At 44.7% G+C, this 15640-nt stretch overlaps 1 protein-coding gene across 1 annotated transcript in view; it reads left to right on the top strand.

The window, feature by feature from the left end:
* The window catches only part of DISC1 (DISC1 scaffold protein), a 355103-nt gene that overhangs the window by 278005 nt on the left and 61458 nt on the right, over positions 1-15640 (top strand). The window contains exon 10 of the mRNA XM_042960019.1: positions 1135-1195. Within this exon, the coding sequence (XP_042815953.1) occupies positions 1135-1195 (61 nt within the window). The remainder of the gene's footprint in view (positions 1-1134; positions 1196-15640) is intronic.

Here is a 15640-nt window from a genome sequence, read left to right as displayed (position 1 = left end):
CACATCCCCCAACTTTAGAGTGTCATGCATGAATTACCTTTGAGAATAAAGGGTGAAATGAAAATAATAATAGGAGTGCCTGGGTGGCTCAGTCGGTTGAGCATCCGACTTCAGCTCAGGTCACGATCTCACAGTCTGTGAGTTTGAGCCCCACGTCGGGCTCTGTTGTGACAGCTCAGAGCCTGGAGCCTGCTTCGGATTCTGTGTCTCCCTCTCTCTCTGCCCCTCCCCTGCTCATGCTCTGTCTCTGTCTCTCTCTCAAAAATAAATAAAAACGTTAAAAAAGATTTAAAAAAATAATAAAGTCCACCTTAGCAATAATAACAGTGATGATAGAAATGGCAATAACATCAATGACAGCTGCCATCTGTTGGGGGCTTCTCTGCTGCCACCTGCTCTTCTGGGCACTTCATATTCACATCTCCGTCAGCGGTCACCTTCAGAGGAAGGCACGTTCGTTCCCCAGAGGAGGAAACAGGCCATCAGGGCTTGCCCCAAAATGTACCAAGTTTCTTTTTATTGGTAAAGTGCCTCTTTGATCCACGGAAGGAATAACAATCATCTGTTCCTTCAACATTTGGTGATTACGAGGCTCTGAGTTTCTCTGGAGGAGCCCGCTGATCTCCCAGCTTTGGAAGCCAAGCCTCTGATGTCAGCTACTGTCAGGATCACGTTTCCATGCGTTCCTCAGTTAAAGGGGCCGCAATCCCATGCTACTACTGGTGAGGTTTTTTTTGCTTCGTCCATAGGACGGGACTTGTTCCTCTTTCTGGTCTTTTTTTCATACTCTGCAACCAAGCTCTTGGCCACCAGGTGGGAAAGGGGAAAACGCACAGAACACAGCGGCTTCCATTCCAGACACCGAATGAGCTGTCTTGCCAGATACCACGCGCGGCCTGGTGACCTTGCCCCCTGGCTTCATCTCCGGCAGAGATGCTGAAGGCCTCAGAGCATTTCCAGCACCTCGCTCCAGGCAGCCGCCTCAGTGCATTCGAGTGTTTTCCAAACCTAGGATGTGATCATCGCTATCGGCCTGACGGCGATCCTTTGGGTTTTTGGCTTTTAGTCGAGCATTTTTGGGTTGTGTTCAATCTTTGCGTACAATTGCATCAACTTTGGGTTTTTGTGTTGCAGAAACGAGTGTGAAGGAGAACACTACGAAGTACATGGAAATCCTTGAGGATAAACTGCGTAGGTAAGGAGAAGAATTTCTACGTTACAGACTCCATGGTTCATCTGGATTCTTAATTGTAAGGGAATTTAGTGAGAGCAGAGAAAAAGGCTAGCCCATTTGGGGAATGAGTTGACAAAGAAAAAACACACCTAAAGGAGCCCTTGGAATCCTCTAAGAGGATTGAAGCAGGTGCCATATAAACATCTCCTAGCCCTTTTCTCCTCTTTATAAAAAGTAAATAGATTAAGATGTTTTAAAAGTGGGGGAGAACACAAGTTAGTTTCCAAGTTCCATAAGAAGAATGTTCTTTGCCATGTTAAATTCCAAATTCATGCCTTTTTTTTTTTTTTTAATTCTTTTCTTTTTAATGTCTGAAGCGGGTCTTAACGGATTTCGACCCAGCTTATACACGTTTTGGAACAATGTAAGAAATACATATCTGAGGTTCTGTTTTGAATCCCGAATCAAAACCAGCGTGAAAATTTGTGGCCGCTTTTTTTTTTTTAAACCCAATTAGGAATTGAGATTTGAGAAACATTACGGATGTTGCAGCGTGTCAAGATGTTTCTCATTTTTGTGGATGTGTGCTCATGAAAATAAATCCCAGCCACCAGGATCTGTTCCTAATTAAGGAAACAAGTATGAGAATGTAATGTGTACTTTCTTCCCTGGGAGTCACTTAGCTTTATGGAGACCGTTTTGCTACTATTTTGGAAATTGGTAAATAACTCTTTAAACACACTATGCCTTAAAACTTTGTCAGCTGAGATAATGCCATTGGCAAAATACTTCTCCCTTAAGGGATTCTGGGAGGGGCTGCCTTGCTGAGTTCAGTTCTGCAGGGCAAGGAAGGTACTATGGGATTTGTTCTAAAGCTTGCAAAACAAGTTCTTCCAACTACTGACTGATAGCTCCCTGCCTCCAGACATGGAGAGGCTAGACCAAGGTAGTAAGTAGTGTGGGGTTAAGGAGGGCATGCGGGTATGGGCATCCTCGAAGGAAATGTCTCCCCTCCTTGGAAAGGAGGATATTCATCTGGGTCAGGTGCACTGCTCTGAGTCCGGCCTCCCCTCCCCCGCACGTTCCAAGGCACGTTTCAGCACATGCCTTCTTGATCTTATCCGGCTATCATGTTTAGCCATAACCACCACACATACCGTTCGTTCCGCTAGGTTACTGGGCAGCAGGTTGGAATTGTAGGAGCTTGGGCGTTGGTAGAGAGACGCCCATTTAAAATGCAGCTTTACAGGGGCACCTGGGTGGCTCAGCTGGTTAAGCGTCCCACTTTGGCTCAGCTCCCGATCTCACGGTTTGTCAGATCGAGCCCCAAGTCCGGTTCTGTGCTGACAGTTCAGAGCCTGCAGCCTGCTTCACATTCTGTGTCTCCTTCTCTCTCTGCCCTTGCCCTGATTGTGCATTCTCTCTCTCTCTCTCTCTCTCTCTCTCTCTCTCTCTCTCTCAAAAAGAAAGAAATAAACATTAAAAAAAAATAAATAAATAAAATGCAGCTCTGCAGTTTATCCAATTCCCTCACCTCCAGTCAACATTCACCGTCAGCCTCTGTAGCTGTAAAGCTAAAGGAAGGTACCTGTCCTCTGGAGTTAAGGTGTGGGTTTTACCGAACAGCAGGGAAAAAGCCCTCACCTAGGTGGCAGTCAGAAAATTTTAGTTCCCCTCCTCCTTCTGCTGCTCCTGACTTTCTCTCGCCTCTTCACTGGAACTGAGTGAACAGACATGCCCAGAACTCATCCTTTTCCCTCCAAGCCAGCTCCCCTGCTTTGTATCCGGCCCAGAGAACGGCCCATCACCCACCTGGACCAGTCCTGGGACCTGAACCTGGCTGCCTGTGGGGCATCACCAACTCAAGCTCACTCCCCGGGCCCTCACCTGCCCCTCGGAGTCACAGAGTCCCCTGAGTCCTGCCAGGCGGGCCCCTTTTGTGTCCTCAAGCCCACCTCCCCCTTCCCCTGCTAGTATGGGTCTGTCTTCTCCCACTGAAGAACCATAGTAGCCACTTTTTGATTTTCTGTTTTGTGTTGCCCTTCCCACTCCATTCTCCAAGTGGTCTTGAGTGAGCATCTTAAAATACAAATTTGGTCATTGCACATCCCTCTCATCTTAAGGATGAAGCCTGAGGATAAAGTGTGGCTCCTCACTCTTCCAAGTGGCTTCTGTGTGTCCTTCAGCAGCAGCATCCGTCATCACCCTGCCACTGTCCTACTCGTACTGATTCTCTTGTGTTTCTCAATGCTACTGTGCGTTTTTTCCGGTGGAGACACTAATTTAGACAGGGAAATGGTCAAGGGAAGTATTGGTCCGAAGAAGTATTAGGTTCAGCCGTGTGAAATTACTGGTATTAGATCACATTGACCTAAGGAGTCTCAACCCAATATGTAGGGATTTGAAGTCATCTTCAGGAAGGTCAGAAGCTCTGGCCTGAGACTGGCCAGTGTCCTCGCCATGGCACGCTGGCATATTGGGCACACTTGCTCTCACCGACCCCCCCCCCCGCAGGTGCACCAGTGGCTGCCCCCCCTCCCCACCCACCCCAGCCTCCACACCAACTCTGCCTCCAGCTCCACTCCAGCTTTGCCTTTGCTTTACCCGCCCCCCCACCCCCCCTGCTCTGCCCCGCCCCTCCTCTACTCTGCCTCTGCTCCGCCCCCTGCTCTGCCCCCTCTCTGCCTGCGCTCTGCCTCCTGCTCGGCCCCCTCTCTGCCTCTGCTCCGCCCCCACTCTGTCCCACCCTCCCTTCATTTGTCTACATCTTTTCATCCTTCACGTTTTAGGTGTCTCCTCTTTGAAGACTTCCATGACTCCCCAAGACTCCCAAAATGTGCTTTTGCCCTGAACTCTTTGCTTTCAAAGTGCTTAACAACAGGTAGTGCAGATGTCTGCCTTGTTCAGAATGTGTCCACCGTGATCTGACGGCGCTGAACGGTGTTAAGGGTACCCAACAAATACTTGGTGAGTTAACGGTTGAGTGAATGCAACGAATTTACAGGCACCGCAGTCCCATCTTCCGTCATCTTCTGCCTCTCTCCCTGCCTCTCCGGCCATGTGGACACGGGACTCACATACATTCATCACTTAGGCTCCTTCAGCAGCCTCGAATGACCAGAGCGGTAGCTGCCCCATCCTAACAGCCTGCTTCTCGAGGGCCCTTTCCTTTGCTCTTTTAAGCTGTCAGGAGGCCTGGCGCAGATCTGTTTGAACTGGCGTCACAGCAACACTGGACCGGGAGGGAAAGCGGCAAGCGGCAGGCAGAGTAGCAGGCAGAGAGGCTGGGTGGATCTGCAGGTGTGCGCAGGTGCCTCAGAGCAGGAGGCCAGACTGGGTGCTGGGGAAGTGTGGTCACGTCAAGCTCTCTCCCTCCTGCAACGGAACCGTCCTCCCCACCGGGCCTGAGGAGTGATCCTGTACAGTCCCGGTTCTTTCCCCAGAGAACCGACGTCTTGAAACACAAAAGCAGTTGTCGGGGTCTGAAGCGGTTTGCGTCTTGGTGGCCGCTCAGTGAATACTGCAGGATGTTGACCAAAGCAAGGCAATAGTTGCTGACAGAAGTCTTTGTTACTTACTCCAACCATCTGTAGCATCTCTTGGTCTTACCGGGATTTCAAAGTGAAAGTGGCCGAGAACTGAATAGATCGCTCATTTCCCAGTAGAACGTATAGAATTTGTGACCAGTGCAACAGCGAGATTTGGATCTGGCCAGTCATGATCCGGGAGACAAGTCTAAATGACAGTATCTTTGTTACCATCTGAGTTTACGCTGAGACGAAAGAGGTTGGGCTCAAGGTCCCACTCTCTATCAAGAAAGTCAAGTGAATAAGGAAGTTAGGAAGTATCCGATTCTTATCTGCAATTCAAAGGGATCCCTGCATAGGACAAAACACAAAACAGGCAAATGTTAAATGGAGGCTTTTAGTATATATTCAAACAAAGATTTGCCTTTTAATGATCTGAGTTAAAGAAAAAAGAAAAGAAATTCCCTTCTAAATTTGAGTGCTTATAAAAATTCAGAAGGTTTTTCTTCAAAATGTGGTTTTAACCATGGTTTTGTGTGCTATCAAACAGTTTTTTAAAATTTTTTAATTAAAAAAATTTTTTAATGTTTATTTTTGAGAGAGAGAGACAGAGTGCAAGTGGGGGAGGGGTAGAGAGAGAGAGAGAGACAGACAGACAGACAGAATCTGAAGCAGGCTCCAGGCTCTGAGCTGTCAGCACAGAGCCTGACACGGGGCTGGAACTCACCAGCCCACCAACCGCGAGATCACGACCTGAGCAGAAACCGAGAGTCAGACACCTAACCAACTGAGCTACCCATGCACCCCATTATCAAACTGTGTTAAAGCTGCAAAATATTTAGGGGCACCTGGATACCTCAGTCAGTTAAGCGTCCAACTTCAGCTCAGGTCACGATCTCACGGTCCGTGAGTTCGAGCCCCGCGTCGGGCTCTGTGCTGACAGCTCAGAGCGTGGAGCCTGCTTTGTATTCTGTGTCTCTCTCTCTCTCTCTGCCCCTCCCCTGCTCATACTCTGTTTCTCTCTCTCTCTCAAAAATAAACAAACAAACAAACAAAAAAAGCTGCAAAATATTTGATGCACTTTAAAGTATATCAATTATGCTATTTTACATCCTCAGGATACCTATTTAGTCAAGTATAATTATAAATAGATAGTGAAGTTATATATTTGTAAATTGTATCCATAGGCTCTATTTCATATAATGTATGTGAGAATACATATAGACATATATAAATATACATGGATATGTACACATACACATATAAACACACAAACTTGCAATTGAGAAATAAACATATTTCAAAATTATTCTACTTATTTTGAAAATTCTCTTTTAGTAACAATGCATTGACTGGAAGTCTATGGATCAGAAAGAGGTAACATTCTCTCCTTTAATATCTAACCTTACTATCAGGGAGTGACTTAGGCACTGGGGAGAATACGGCTTACCATTTCTGTATGTCGGCAAAAGGCAGAGACCTCCAACATTCCTCTGGCAAATACACCTCGTTCTCCACAAGAAAATGAACTGATGAAAAAAATAATCTGAGTTATAAGTTAGATGCAGGTACATTCCTATTTCCCCTTGTACAAAGGAGAGATACTATTTGAGGATTTTTCCTTGCTCACTTGTTTCATGGATGTTCCTCCTTCCCTTGTCTTAGCTGGATAGGCAGGAGGGTGGGGGCAACCAGACTGACATGGCCATGTGACAGACCCGGTCCCCTGGTGCTTTCCTCTCTATTCTCACTGTTACATCTATTCATCCTTAATGATCAGCACAATATTCCTTCTCTATAAAGCCTTTATGGCCTTCTCCTGCTTCCTTCTTGGTACCGACAATGGCAGCCACTACCGACAATTTGTTGCAATGATTTGTGTCTGAGTCTATTAGGCTGTGAGATCCTTGAGAATGGGTTCCATGCCTGACTTGCTCTGTATTCCAAGTGGCCGGCTTGCTGTTTGGCATGTGATAAACGTTCAATAAGATTATATTTAGTGCAAGAATGAATGGCTAAATAGCAATTGGATCTGGAGACTTTATTTTTAACTATTAGATTTAAAAAGTTAAGGCGGCCTAAGAAGATATAATGCCCCAGAAATCCATTCGTCTTGCCATCAAATCTTAATGGCATGTAATAGAATAGAACAACAACAACAACAACAACAATCTACTCTTAAAGAGTTTTCCCCTCTTAAAGAGTAAGAATAATCTTACTCCCTCAGATTTATTGTTTCCAGAGGTTAAGAGTTAAGTGTGATATTTTGGCCTGGCTGATTTTCCCTTGTGGCTAAACCTTGCTTTAATTTCCATTGTCTCAATGATTACATATTCTCTGTTAGCGGTCTTTCCCAAAGACTCAAAAGAAATAGTCAAAAGTTGTATGGATGGGTTACCTTTTTTACTGACCATGTGTTATATCTCTAAGCATGGTGCAGGAGAAATTAATTGTTGTCCAATGGCAAACTTGTGTCTCTGGCTAGTGTGAACCAAGCCCTCCACCCTATGGCTATGAGTAGTGGTTCCGTTTAACCTTGTGGAATCTCTTATATGCGTGACTAATGGGAAACGGTCCCTTCTTTTAGCATCTCTTGGTTCTATTGCTATCTTTTTTTTCTGCAGTTGAATATGAAACTTTGTAAGTACAGTTCACTGGATTATAGGTTATTTTTGTTTCCTTGTGCTCTTGTGTGTTCCTCGAGTGTTTTTTCCCCTTTGAGTACGTATCATATTTTTGTAATCAGAAAAGAGAAAAATCATTAAAATTTGTTTTGAATATACAAGTAGTTAGATACCTTCTTAGAGGCCCTTCTTAGCTTTAGAAAGAACTATCAAACACTCATCATTTGCATCTGAATTTACTTTCAATTTTGGAGACTGATATATTTTTCTAAAGCGGATTTGGTTCTTTTTTTTTTTTTTTTTTTGAGAGAAATACAGAGAGAGTGTGGGCAGGAGAGGGGCAGAGAGAGGAGACAGAGAATCCTAAGCAGAGAATCCCGACACAGGGTTTGAACTCACAAACTCATGAAACCGTGAGATCATGACCTGAGCAGAAATCAAGAGTCAGATGCTTAAACAACTGAGCCATCCAGACACACCCTTAAAGGTGATTTCTTTCTTTTTAAAACATTAATGATTAGTTTCTAATTATCTTGAAGTTTTCGTATGGACAACTTGGTGGGAAATGGTAGTGGGGTGAACTCACTCTGCTAATGAACACCTAGTGGGAGTGAGCAGAGAGGGAGAGTCCTGGTGGCTTCCTACCTGGACCCCCTACTAGCTCTCAGCTTGCCTGTGTGGATAGCTCTGCCTTCTCGCCAGAAGTCAGCGGAAACTGAGAGTCAGACAGCTTACCAGAGTTCGAGAGTACCTATCTGGCGAAATTGTATTGACCTTCTAGGTAAGCCAGCACAGCGTTAAGACAAGAAGGACACGCAGAAGACTAAGGCAGTGTCCCTGCACTCAAAGGGCATGCCATCTGGAGGGAAAGCAGCATTGTACACAGAACTGTGCCTGGTATGGGGACAATCTCAGACATGCCTCAGAGACCAAGGTCTGTTCCCCCTCGCAAGGCTCTCAGAGCCTGTCAGTCATGACCAAGAGCAAGTGTTGATGACCGATTGCCCACGATGTAACGAAGATGGGAATCACAGCTGAGGATGTGCTCTCTAAGGCACTTGTTTCTGAAGCAGCTACTACCCACACTTGGGTGTGGGAAGAGCATTCTAGAATTATATTTTACTTTTTCATTTTACCCATTTACATTTTGTCCTTGAAAACGGTCTCATTCTTGAAATGTTTTAGATGTAGTTAGTATTACAGGTACACAAGTTGTGAAACAAATACTAGGGTGCGGGCTCATGATTTTCATTACCGATGAGTTCAGACATAATAAAAAATACCCGAGATAGTGCCGAAGACAGTATTCCTTTACTTATTTTCTAAAACTGAACCAGATATCACATTTAGGATCCACCCACCCCATCCAGCAGCTGTCCTTGTCTCCGCATCCACAAAGGAAAAAGGGAGTTAATTCTACGAGGGAGGGGGCAACACTGAGACTGCACAAAGACGATGAAAGAGGTAGGGCATGGAGACTGAGGGGCAGGGTGAGAAAATGCAGAGGAGAGGGGATTGAAAATGTGGTAGCAGCTATTGGTGACTTGGGGGGAGAATTCAGGAGCTTTATTCAGGTGTATGGCCCTTGGCGGCATAATGGCTGAAAGCCTAAGAGCCTGCATATCCTAGGAGTGTATTCCAAACTTGACCAAGCAATGCTAGCTTTCATGGCAGGCTTGGAGGCTTGCTCACCCCGAACAATGAATGGAATTCTTTGAGATCCGGCACATAATGCCCTTTATGCCAAATTATGCAAGGTAATTTTGAAGTTCCTGTGCACCTGGAACAATCCATTTTCAACCCATATTGAACTTATTTCAAAAGCTGTTGAGGGAAATGAATGAAAGAAATGGCAGCCGGTGGATAAGCAACTGGCTGCCATGGGAACCCCCTCCCCCCTCTTGGCACAAAGAAAAGGGAAGCAGACACACGTGGACACCTCCGTTTGTTTTTTCATACTTTCTGTTTCATTGCTGACATCTGCCTTCCTCCTCGCTTTCTTAACGGGCACACGTCAAACATGTTACTTCTCACCCCCAGACCTCGCTCCTTCACAGCGGGCTCGGTGCCTTTCTCCCGGCTTCTGCGCGGCCTTGACCCCTTTTTGCTTTGCCTCTGCTGTTGTCGGAAAGACGGAGATTCTCAGCTTCTTTCTTTCCCCTCCCTGATTTGGCGTGATCCTCATACATCCACCTCCATTCCTCGCTGGGGGCTGTTTCTATCAGCTGTGTCTCTCTCATTAGCAGGCGACTTTTCATCCCTGCCTGAGAAGCAGGCTGTCTCTTGAGTTGAACCCTGTCTGTCCTTTCAGATTTTATTTAAGTAGACGTGGCCCCCAGTGATTTCTCTGTCTTCTGGCTCCTCTCTTGTCTTCTGGCTACCGCATGCTTGCTGTTTGTTCACACTGCCTTTTAACTGTCCGTGTCCCGCCTTCTCACCTCAATTGCCCACTCAGAGTTAGTTCTCCAACACAGGAAATTCTTGTAACTTCATCGGTCGGTTGATACCTTTGTTAGCAAGCCCACACTTCCCTTCTAAAACCAGACAAATTGATCCTACGTATCTATGCAGCCGACCTTTACGTTTTCTTTTTTAACGTTTATTTATTTTTGAGACAGAGAGAGACAGAGCATGAATGGGGGAGGGTCAGAGAGAGGGAGACACAGAATCTGAAACAGGCTCCAGGCTCTGAGCTGTCAGCACAGAGCCCGACGCGGGGCTCGAACTCACGGACCGTGAGATCATGACCTGAGCCGAAGTTGGTCGCTTAACCGACTGAGCCACCACCCAGGCACCGACCTTTAAATAACACCGTTTGAACTGCGCTGGTCCACTGTGCTGGGTTTTGTTTTGTTTTTGTTTTTGTTTTTGTTTTTTATAAATCCAGTACAGTACTGTAAGTGTATTTTCTCGTCCTTCGTTTTTTTTTAAATTTTTTAATGTTTATTTATTTGAGAGAGAGAGAGAGAGAGAGAGAGCGCGTGCACAAGTGGGGGAGGAGCAGAGAGAGAGAGGGAGACAGAATCCAAAGCAGGCTCCAGGCTCCGAGCTGTCAGCACAGAGCCGGATGTAGGGCTTGAATCCATGAGCCTTGAGATCATGACCTGAGCTGAAGTCAGACACTTAACCAACTGAGCCACCCAGGCACCCCTCTTCCTTACGATTTTCTTAATGACACTTTCTTTTCTCTAGCTTACTATAGTGTAAGAATTTGGTATAGAGTACATAAAACATACAAAATATGTGTTTATTGACTGCTTTTGTTATCAGAAAGGGTTTCAGGTAACAGTAGGCTATTAGTAGTTAAGTTTTGGGGGAGTCAGAAGTTCCATGTGGATTTTCAGCTGTCCATTGTTCAAGGACCAACTGTACATAGAAAGCCTTTATGAAAATATTCATGATTGGATTTTCCCACTTTTGAATTTGGGGGCAATATGGCCATGTTGTCTAATTTTCCAAGAGAAGCAATGATCAGTGATCAATATAATATGTCATCGTTGATTGTTTACATTTAATTTTTAACTTCATTTCCTCTTATACCAGAAAAACCTTAAGCATACTTAAAATAATAATGCTTAAATACATAAAGGCAAACATGCAGAAAAAAATAATACATAAAATATAACAAGACAGCATGAAGTTTTAAAAAGTAGGGGGAAAAAAGAAGGAAAAACAAAGATAGGGAAAGTATTGGTCACATTTATATGGAATTGAGTCTGCATGTAGTAGTTTACTAGAAATGGAATTGAGGATGACTGATTATTCTATAAAACTAAGTTACATTTTTTATGTGCATGTAGATGGTGTCATTTATAATAAGCCTTGTGGATCTACATTTGCCTTACAATTCACTATAATACTTTCCAGTTTCCAAGAACTCTAGTAATCAGTTTTTTCTCAGAAATAACTTTTTCCCCTGAAAGGTTCAGTTATGATGAATTCAGTTTCCAGAGTACTCAGATCAGTTGAAAAAGGCTTCCACACAGCTCTTCAGAAAGAGGAAGAGTTCCTGCCTCTAGAAACCCAACCCCTCCAATGAGGCATCTTTCCTTCAGGGCTGCCTCCACCTGAGTTCCATCTGGCCTCTACCCCTGGTCCACAAAGTGGGGCCAGAACCCACTCTTTCCTTCTGGGTGCACCTGCCAGCAACGCCCAGAAGCAGGAGTTAATATAATGGGTCTCCCTCCCCCAGAGTTATTACCATAAAAACAATCCTTAAACTCTCTCTCTGTCTTGACAATGATAACGAACCCGAGACATTTCAATTTTTTTCAAGTTTTTGTTTCAATTCCAGTTAGTTAATATACAGTGTTATATTAGTTTCAGGCATGCAATATAGTGATTCCACACTTCCATACATCACCTAGTGCTCATCACAAGTGCCGTCCTTAATCCCTACCACCTGTTTCTCCCATCTCCTCCCCCTCCCCCTCTCCCCCCCCACCCCCCCCCCCGCCCACCCCTCTGGTAACCATCAGTTTGTTCTCTATAGTTAAGGGTCTGTTTCTTGATCTGTCTCCTCTCTCTCATATTTCGTTGCTTTTTTTTTTTTAATTAATTTATTTATTTTGAGAGAGAGAGATAGAGAGTGTGAGTGAGGGAGGGACACAGAGAAAAAGAGAGAATCCCAAGCAGTTCTGCACTCTCAGTGCAGAGCCCAAGGCAGGGCTCGATCCCACTAACCATGAGATCATGACCTAGGTCAATATCAAGAGTCAGCCGTTCAACTGACTGAGCCACCCAGGCGCCCCTTGTTTTGTTTCTTAAATTCCACATGTCAGTGAAATTATATGGTATTTGTCTTCCCCTGGCTGACTTATTTCACTTAGCATTATACTCTCTAGCTCCATCTATGTTGTTGCCCGTGGCAAGATTTCATTCTTTTTTATGGCTGAATAATATTCCATTGTACATGTATACCACATCTTCTTATCCATTCATCAATCAGTGGACACTTGGGCTGCTTCCATATCTTGGCTATTGTACAGAATGCTGCTATAAACATAGAGGTGCATGTATCCTTTTGAATTCGTGTTTTTGTATTCTTTGGGTAAATACCCAGTAGTGCTGTTACAGAACCAGGCTGGATCGCTGGTGGAGAAACCAAGCGGCACTCAGAGATCTTGGTGGATCGGAGTTTTATTTCATACCAGCAGGCTCAGAGGAGACAACTTCTCCAAAGGTCTGAGTCCCCAGCACAAGCATGGGGGACAATTTATCGTCTGTTACTTACGCATTCCGCATTAGTAGTAATTTGGCCCACGAGGCAAGTGGGGCAGGAAGAAGAACCCGGAAGGGGAGTCTTCGGTCGGGGACTGGAATTTCCCTATCAGTCCTGTTGACCATCTTGTAACAGATTTTTCCCTATCAGTGCAATTGCTGGGTCATAGGGTTGTGCAGAGTCTGCAACCAGATTGCCTCGGTTTGAGTGAGGCCGCTTTTGAGCCGTGGGCTGCCATTAGGTCAATAAATCCCTTCAAGATCCAATTTTCTGTTATGAAAACGGATCAATAATAGAGTAAGATAAAGAATGTTTCTCACATACAATAAGGGCGTAATAAATGCTAGTTATTATTACCTTAGTAGCAGCTATGACACCATAAAAATTAGGAAACCCAAATTTTACGTTTAGAAAAAACCCTAATTTTATTAAGCCAGAAGAGAGCCCCTTGTCTTCCTGGTGAAATTATGGGGAGAAAAGAGATGTTTGCTTGTAGTTAATGGCCTCCACTAAGAGTCTGCCAACCCTTGTTGATTACCCAAACACCACTCTGTCTGCTGCCTGCCTTTAGCCAGCTGTTAGCACCTCCTGTAGCGGGTGGAGAGGGAAAGAAAAGAGGTAATTGAGTTGTTAATGGCTATGACAAAGGTTTAGAGCCTCCTGTGGTTTCGGGACCAAAACGTTAAAATCCTGGAGCAAACTTCTGTCTTTAGAACCAGTCTGGCCAGTTCTGGAGTTTTTGAGACAGAGAAAACCCAGAGCTCAGGCTGGAAAGAATGTACCATTTCTTCTCTGATTCATAGAACTCCAAGGCACCTCATCTTGACCCTCTGTGGAGCTCAGGCCACAGTCGTCTCACTCTCAGGGATAGCATTTTTTGAGGAAGGTGGCTCCAATACACTTGCTCCTCTCCTCTGATATTTTCCTTTGAGGAAGCAAAAATGTTGCGTGGGAGAAGGCGGTGACAGAAGGGAAGAAGAGAAAGGAAAACAGAAGCCCTCTGGGCTTGTCTGGTGACGGGCTTCAAAGAGGGAGGTCTTAGTAGGGAGAATCTGGGGAGCAGAGTGACAGGGTACAGGGAGAAAACAGGTTTTGATTGCCAGGTCAGAACTGAAAGGTGGGAATACCTGTGAGGAGGTCGTAGTCACCTGTCATCCCTGTCTTTGTCATTGATACGTTAAGGCTTAATTGGGAGTGGGGCTGTTTTTAAGTAGCCTGAAAAGCAAACAGGAAAAAAAGGATGACCGTGATTTTGACTAAGAGAATAGAAAACAGACAAGAGATTGATTATAATTCAAAACAGAAGGCTCTGCTGGCAGATTCTACTGTGGTTTGTGCAGCTCAGCCCAAAGTTTCTCTGCTTTAAACCTGTGATATGATCACTCTGTCCACTGAGATCAATTAAGAAACCAACCAATTTCCAAGGAGGCTCAAGACTTGGCCAGATGCCCAGTGATTCCTGTTTCTTTATCCTGTTTCATTTAGGTGACTGAGAGACAGACATTCAGTTGTGATCACTAGGTGAGACTGGCCAGAGGTGATGTCCACCACTATCCGTGAGCCTATGCGGCCATTGGCCCGCCAGATGAGCCAGTGTGCTTCAGAGTGTGTGCATTTCAAGGTGCCTGTCACATTTTTTAAAAAGCAATTATAATTAATCAATAGGGAATGTCCAAGCTAAGGGGAATTTTGCAAACTCAAAAGAAACCATGATAGCTTGAGTGTTTTTGGTGCCTTTTGGCAGAGAGTTGAGAAATCTTAAAGAAAAATTAATTGCTGTATCAATGGAAACCCCAGTAGGTAGATATCCAATTTGTCATTAATTAAAATGAGAACACTTTTTAAGAATTCAGGGAAGCATTGTCAAGATTGCATGATAGTTTAATTTGCTAACATGGTATGAACCTGTTAGCTTCAGACACATGATTAATACAAGCGAAACTCCTCACGGAACGTTTCTGATGCTCACTTCCAGCGTGCTGTCATTTTTAAGACTTCGCTCAATGCCCTTATCTCACTTTACGTGAGACGCCAGTTCTGCAGCAGCCTTGGAAAATGTACGTTAGACAAAATATCACATACATTTTCTGTGACTCATTTTGCTCCTTTTTCCTCCCCACCCGGCCACCCCCCAGCCAGCCTGAGTCATAGAACAGCTGTGTGAACATTAGCTAGGAAGCAAGCAGCGAGCTGCAGACACTTTCTGTGCTGGGTTGCATCTCATTATATCTGGGAGCTCCCACCAGGATGGGCTCTAAATCCCTTATCACAACTGCCTCAGGCGGAAAGCAGTTTTTTTCGCCCTGTTGTTGCTGATGTAAAGATGACATTTCTTGAGCTGGGAGAATTTTATGTGACCGCATTGTATGCTAAGCCTCAAAAGATAATTCTGTAGCTCCCATTCATCACAAAAACAGAGTCTTTTAGTTGTGTTTCTTTAAAAAAAAAAATACCCTAAAGAAATTGTGAAATTATTTAGTGGCCTAAGGAGGAGAAGAGAGTCACCAAGATGATGACTTATGACAATTACACAAAGCAATTTGAGTTATTATTCTATAAATGAGTTATTATTCCATAAATGGGAAAATAAGCGAATGCCCTGGTTAGTTAGACGTGTTTCACTGGTGCAGATTGGTCACGGCGCCATATACCTTCCTATTCTGTAAGTGAACTCAAGCCCGCCTCTTTTAATTGGTGCTCTGTCTCTAGAATGTTCTTGATCTATTGCCATTCAGTGGAGTTTCCTTTTGTTTTGATAATGGTGTTTGTCCACTCTTGCAGTTACGGGATGGAAATTGTTCTAGAGTATCGCTTTGGTGCCAGGGCCCTCGTTAGGGGCTCGTTCTTGTGGTTTACTGGAGCGTGAAGGCGGAATGTATTTCTGTAAGTCGCATTGCCCTCCTGCTTGCCAAAGGGGCAAGGTCTCACCTGGAGTTATGTTTCATCTGCTTCTGTAAGTGTCTATGAATCCTTTGCGCTACAAGGGTTTAGTCAAGACTAAACAAGTTAGTCTTGACTAACAGTTCAACTGTACAGCTTCGGAGAGAATTTGGTCCCATGTTTGTTTTCCGGGTTGTCGGCATTTAGACCCTTC

Source organism: Panthera tigris, chromosome D2, assembly GCF_018350195.1.
Source record: "Panthera tigris isolate Pti1 chromosome D2, P.tigris_Pti1_mat1.1, whole genome shotgun sequence".
NCBI classification, from domain to species: Eukaryota; Metazoa; Chordata; class Mammalia; order Carnivora; family Felidae; genus Panthera; species Panthera tigris.
Note: the sequence above shows the minus strand (reverse complement) of the source record. Positions and strands in the feature narration are given on the sequence as shown.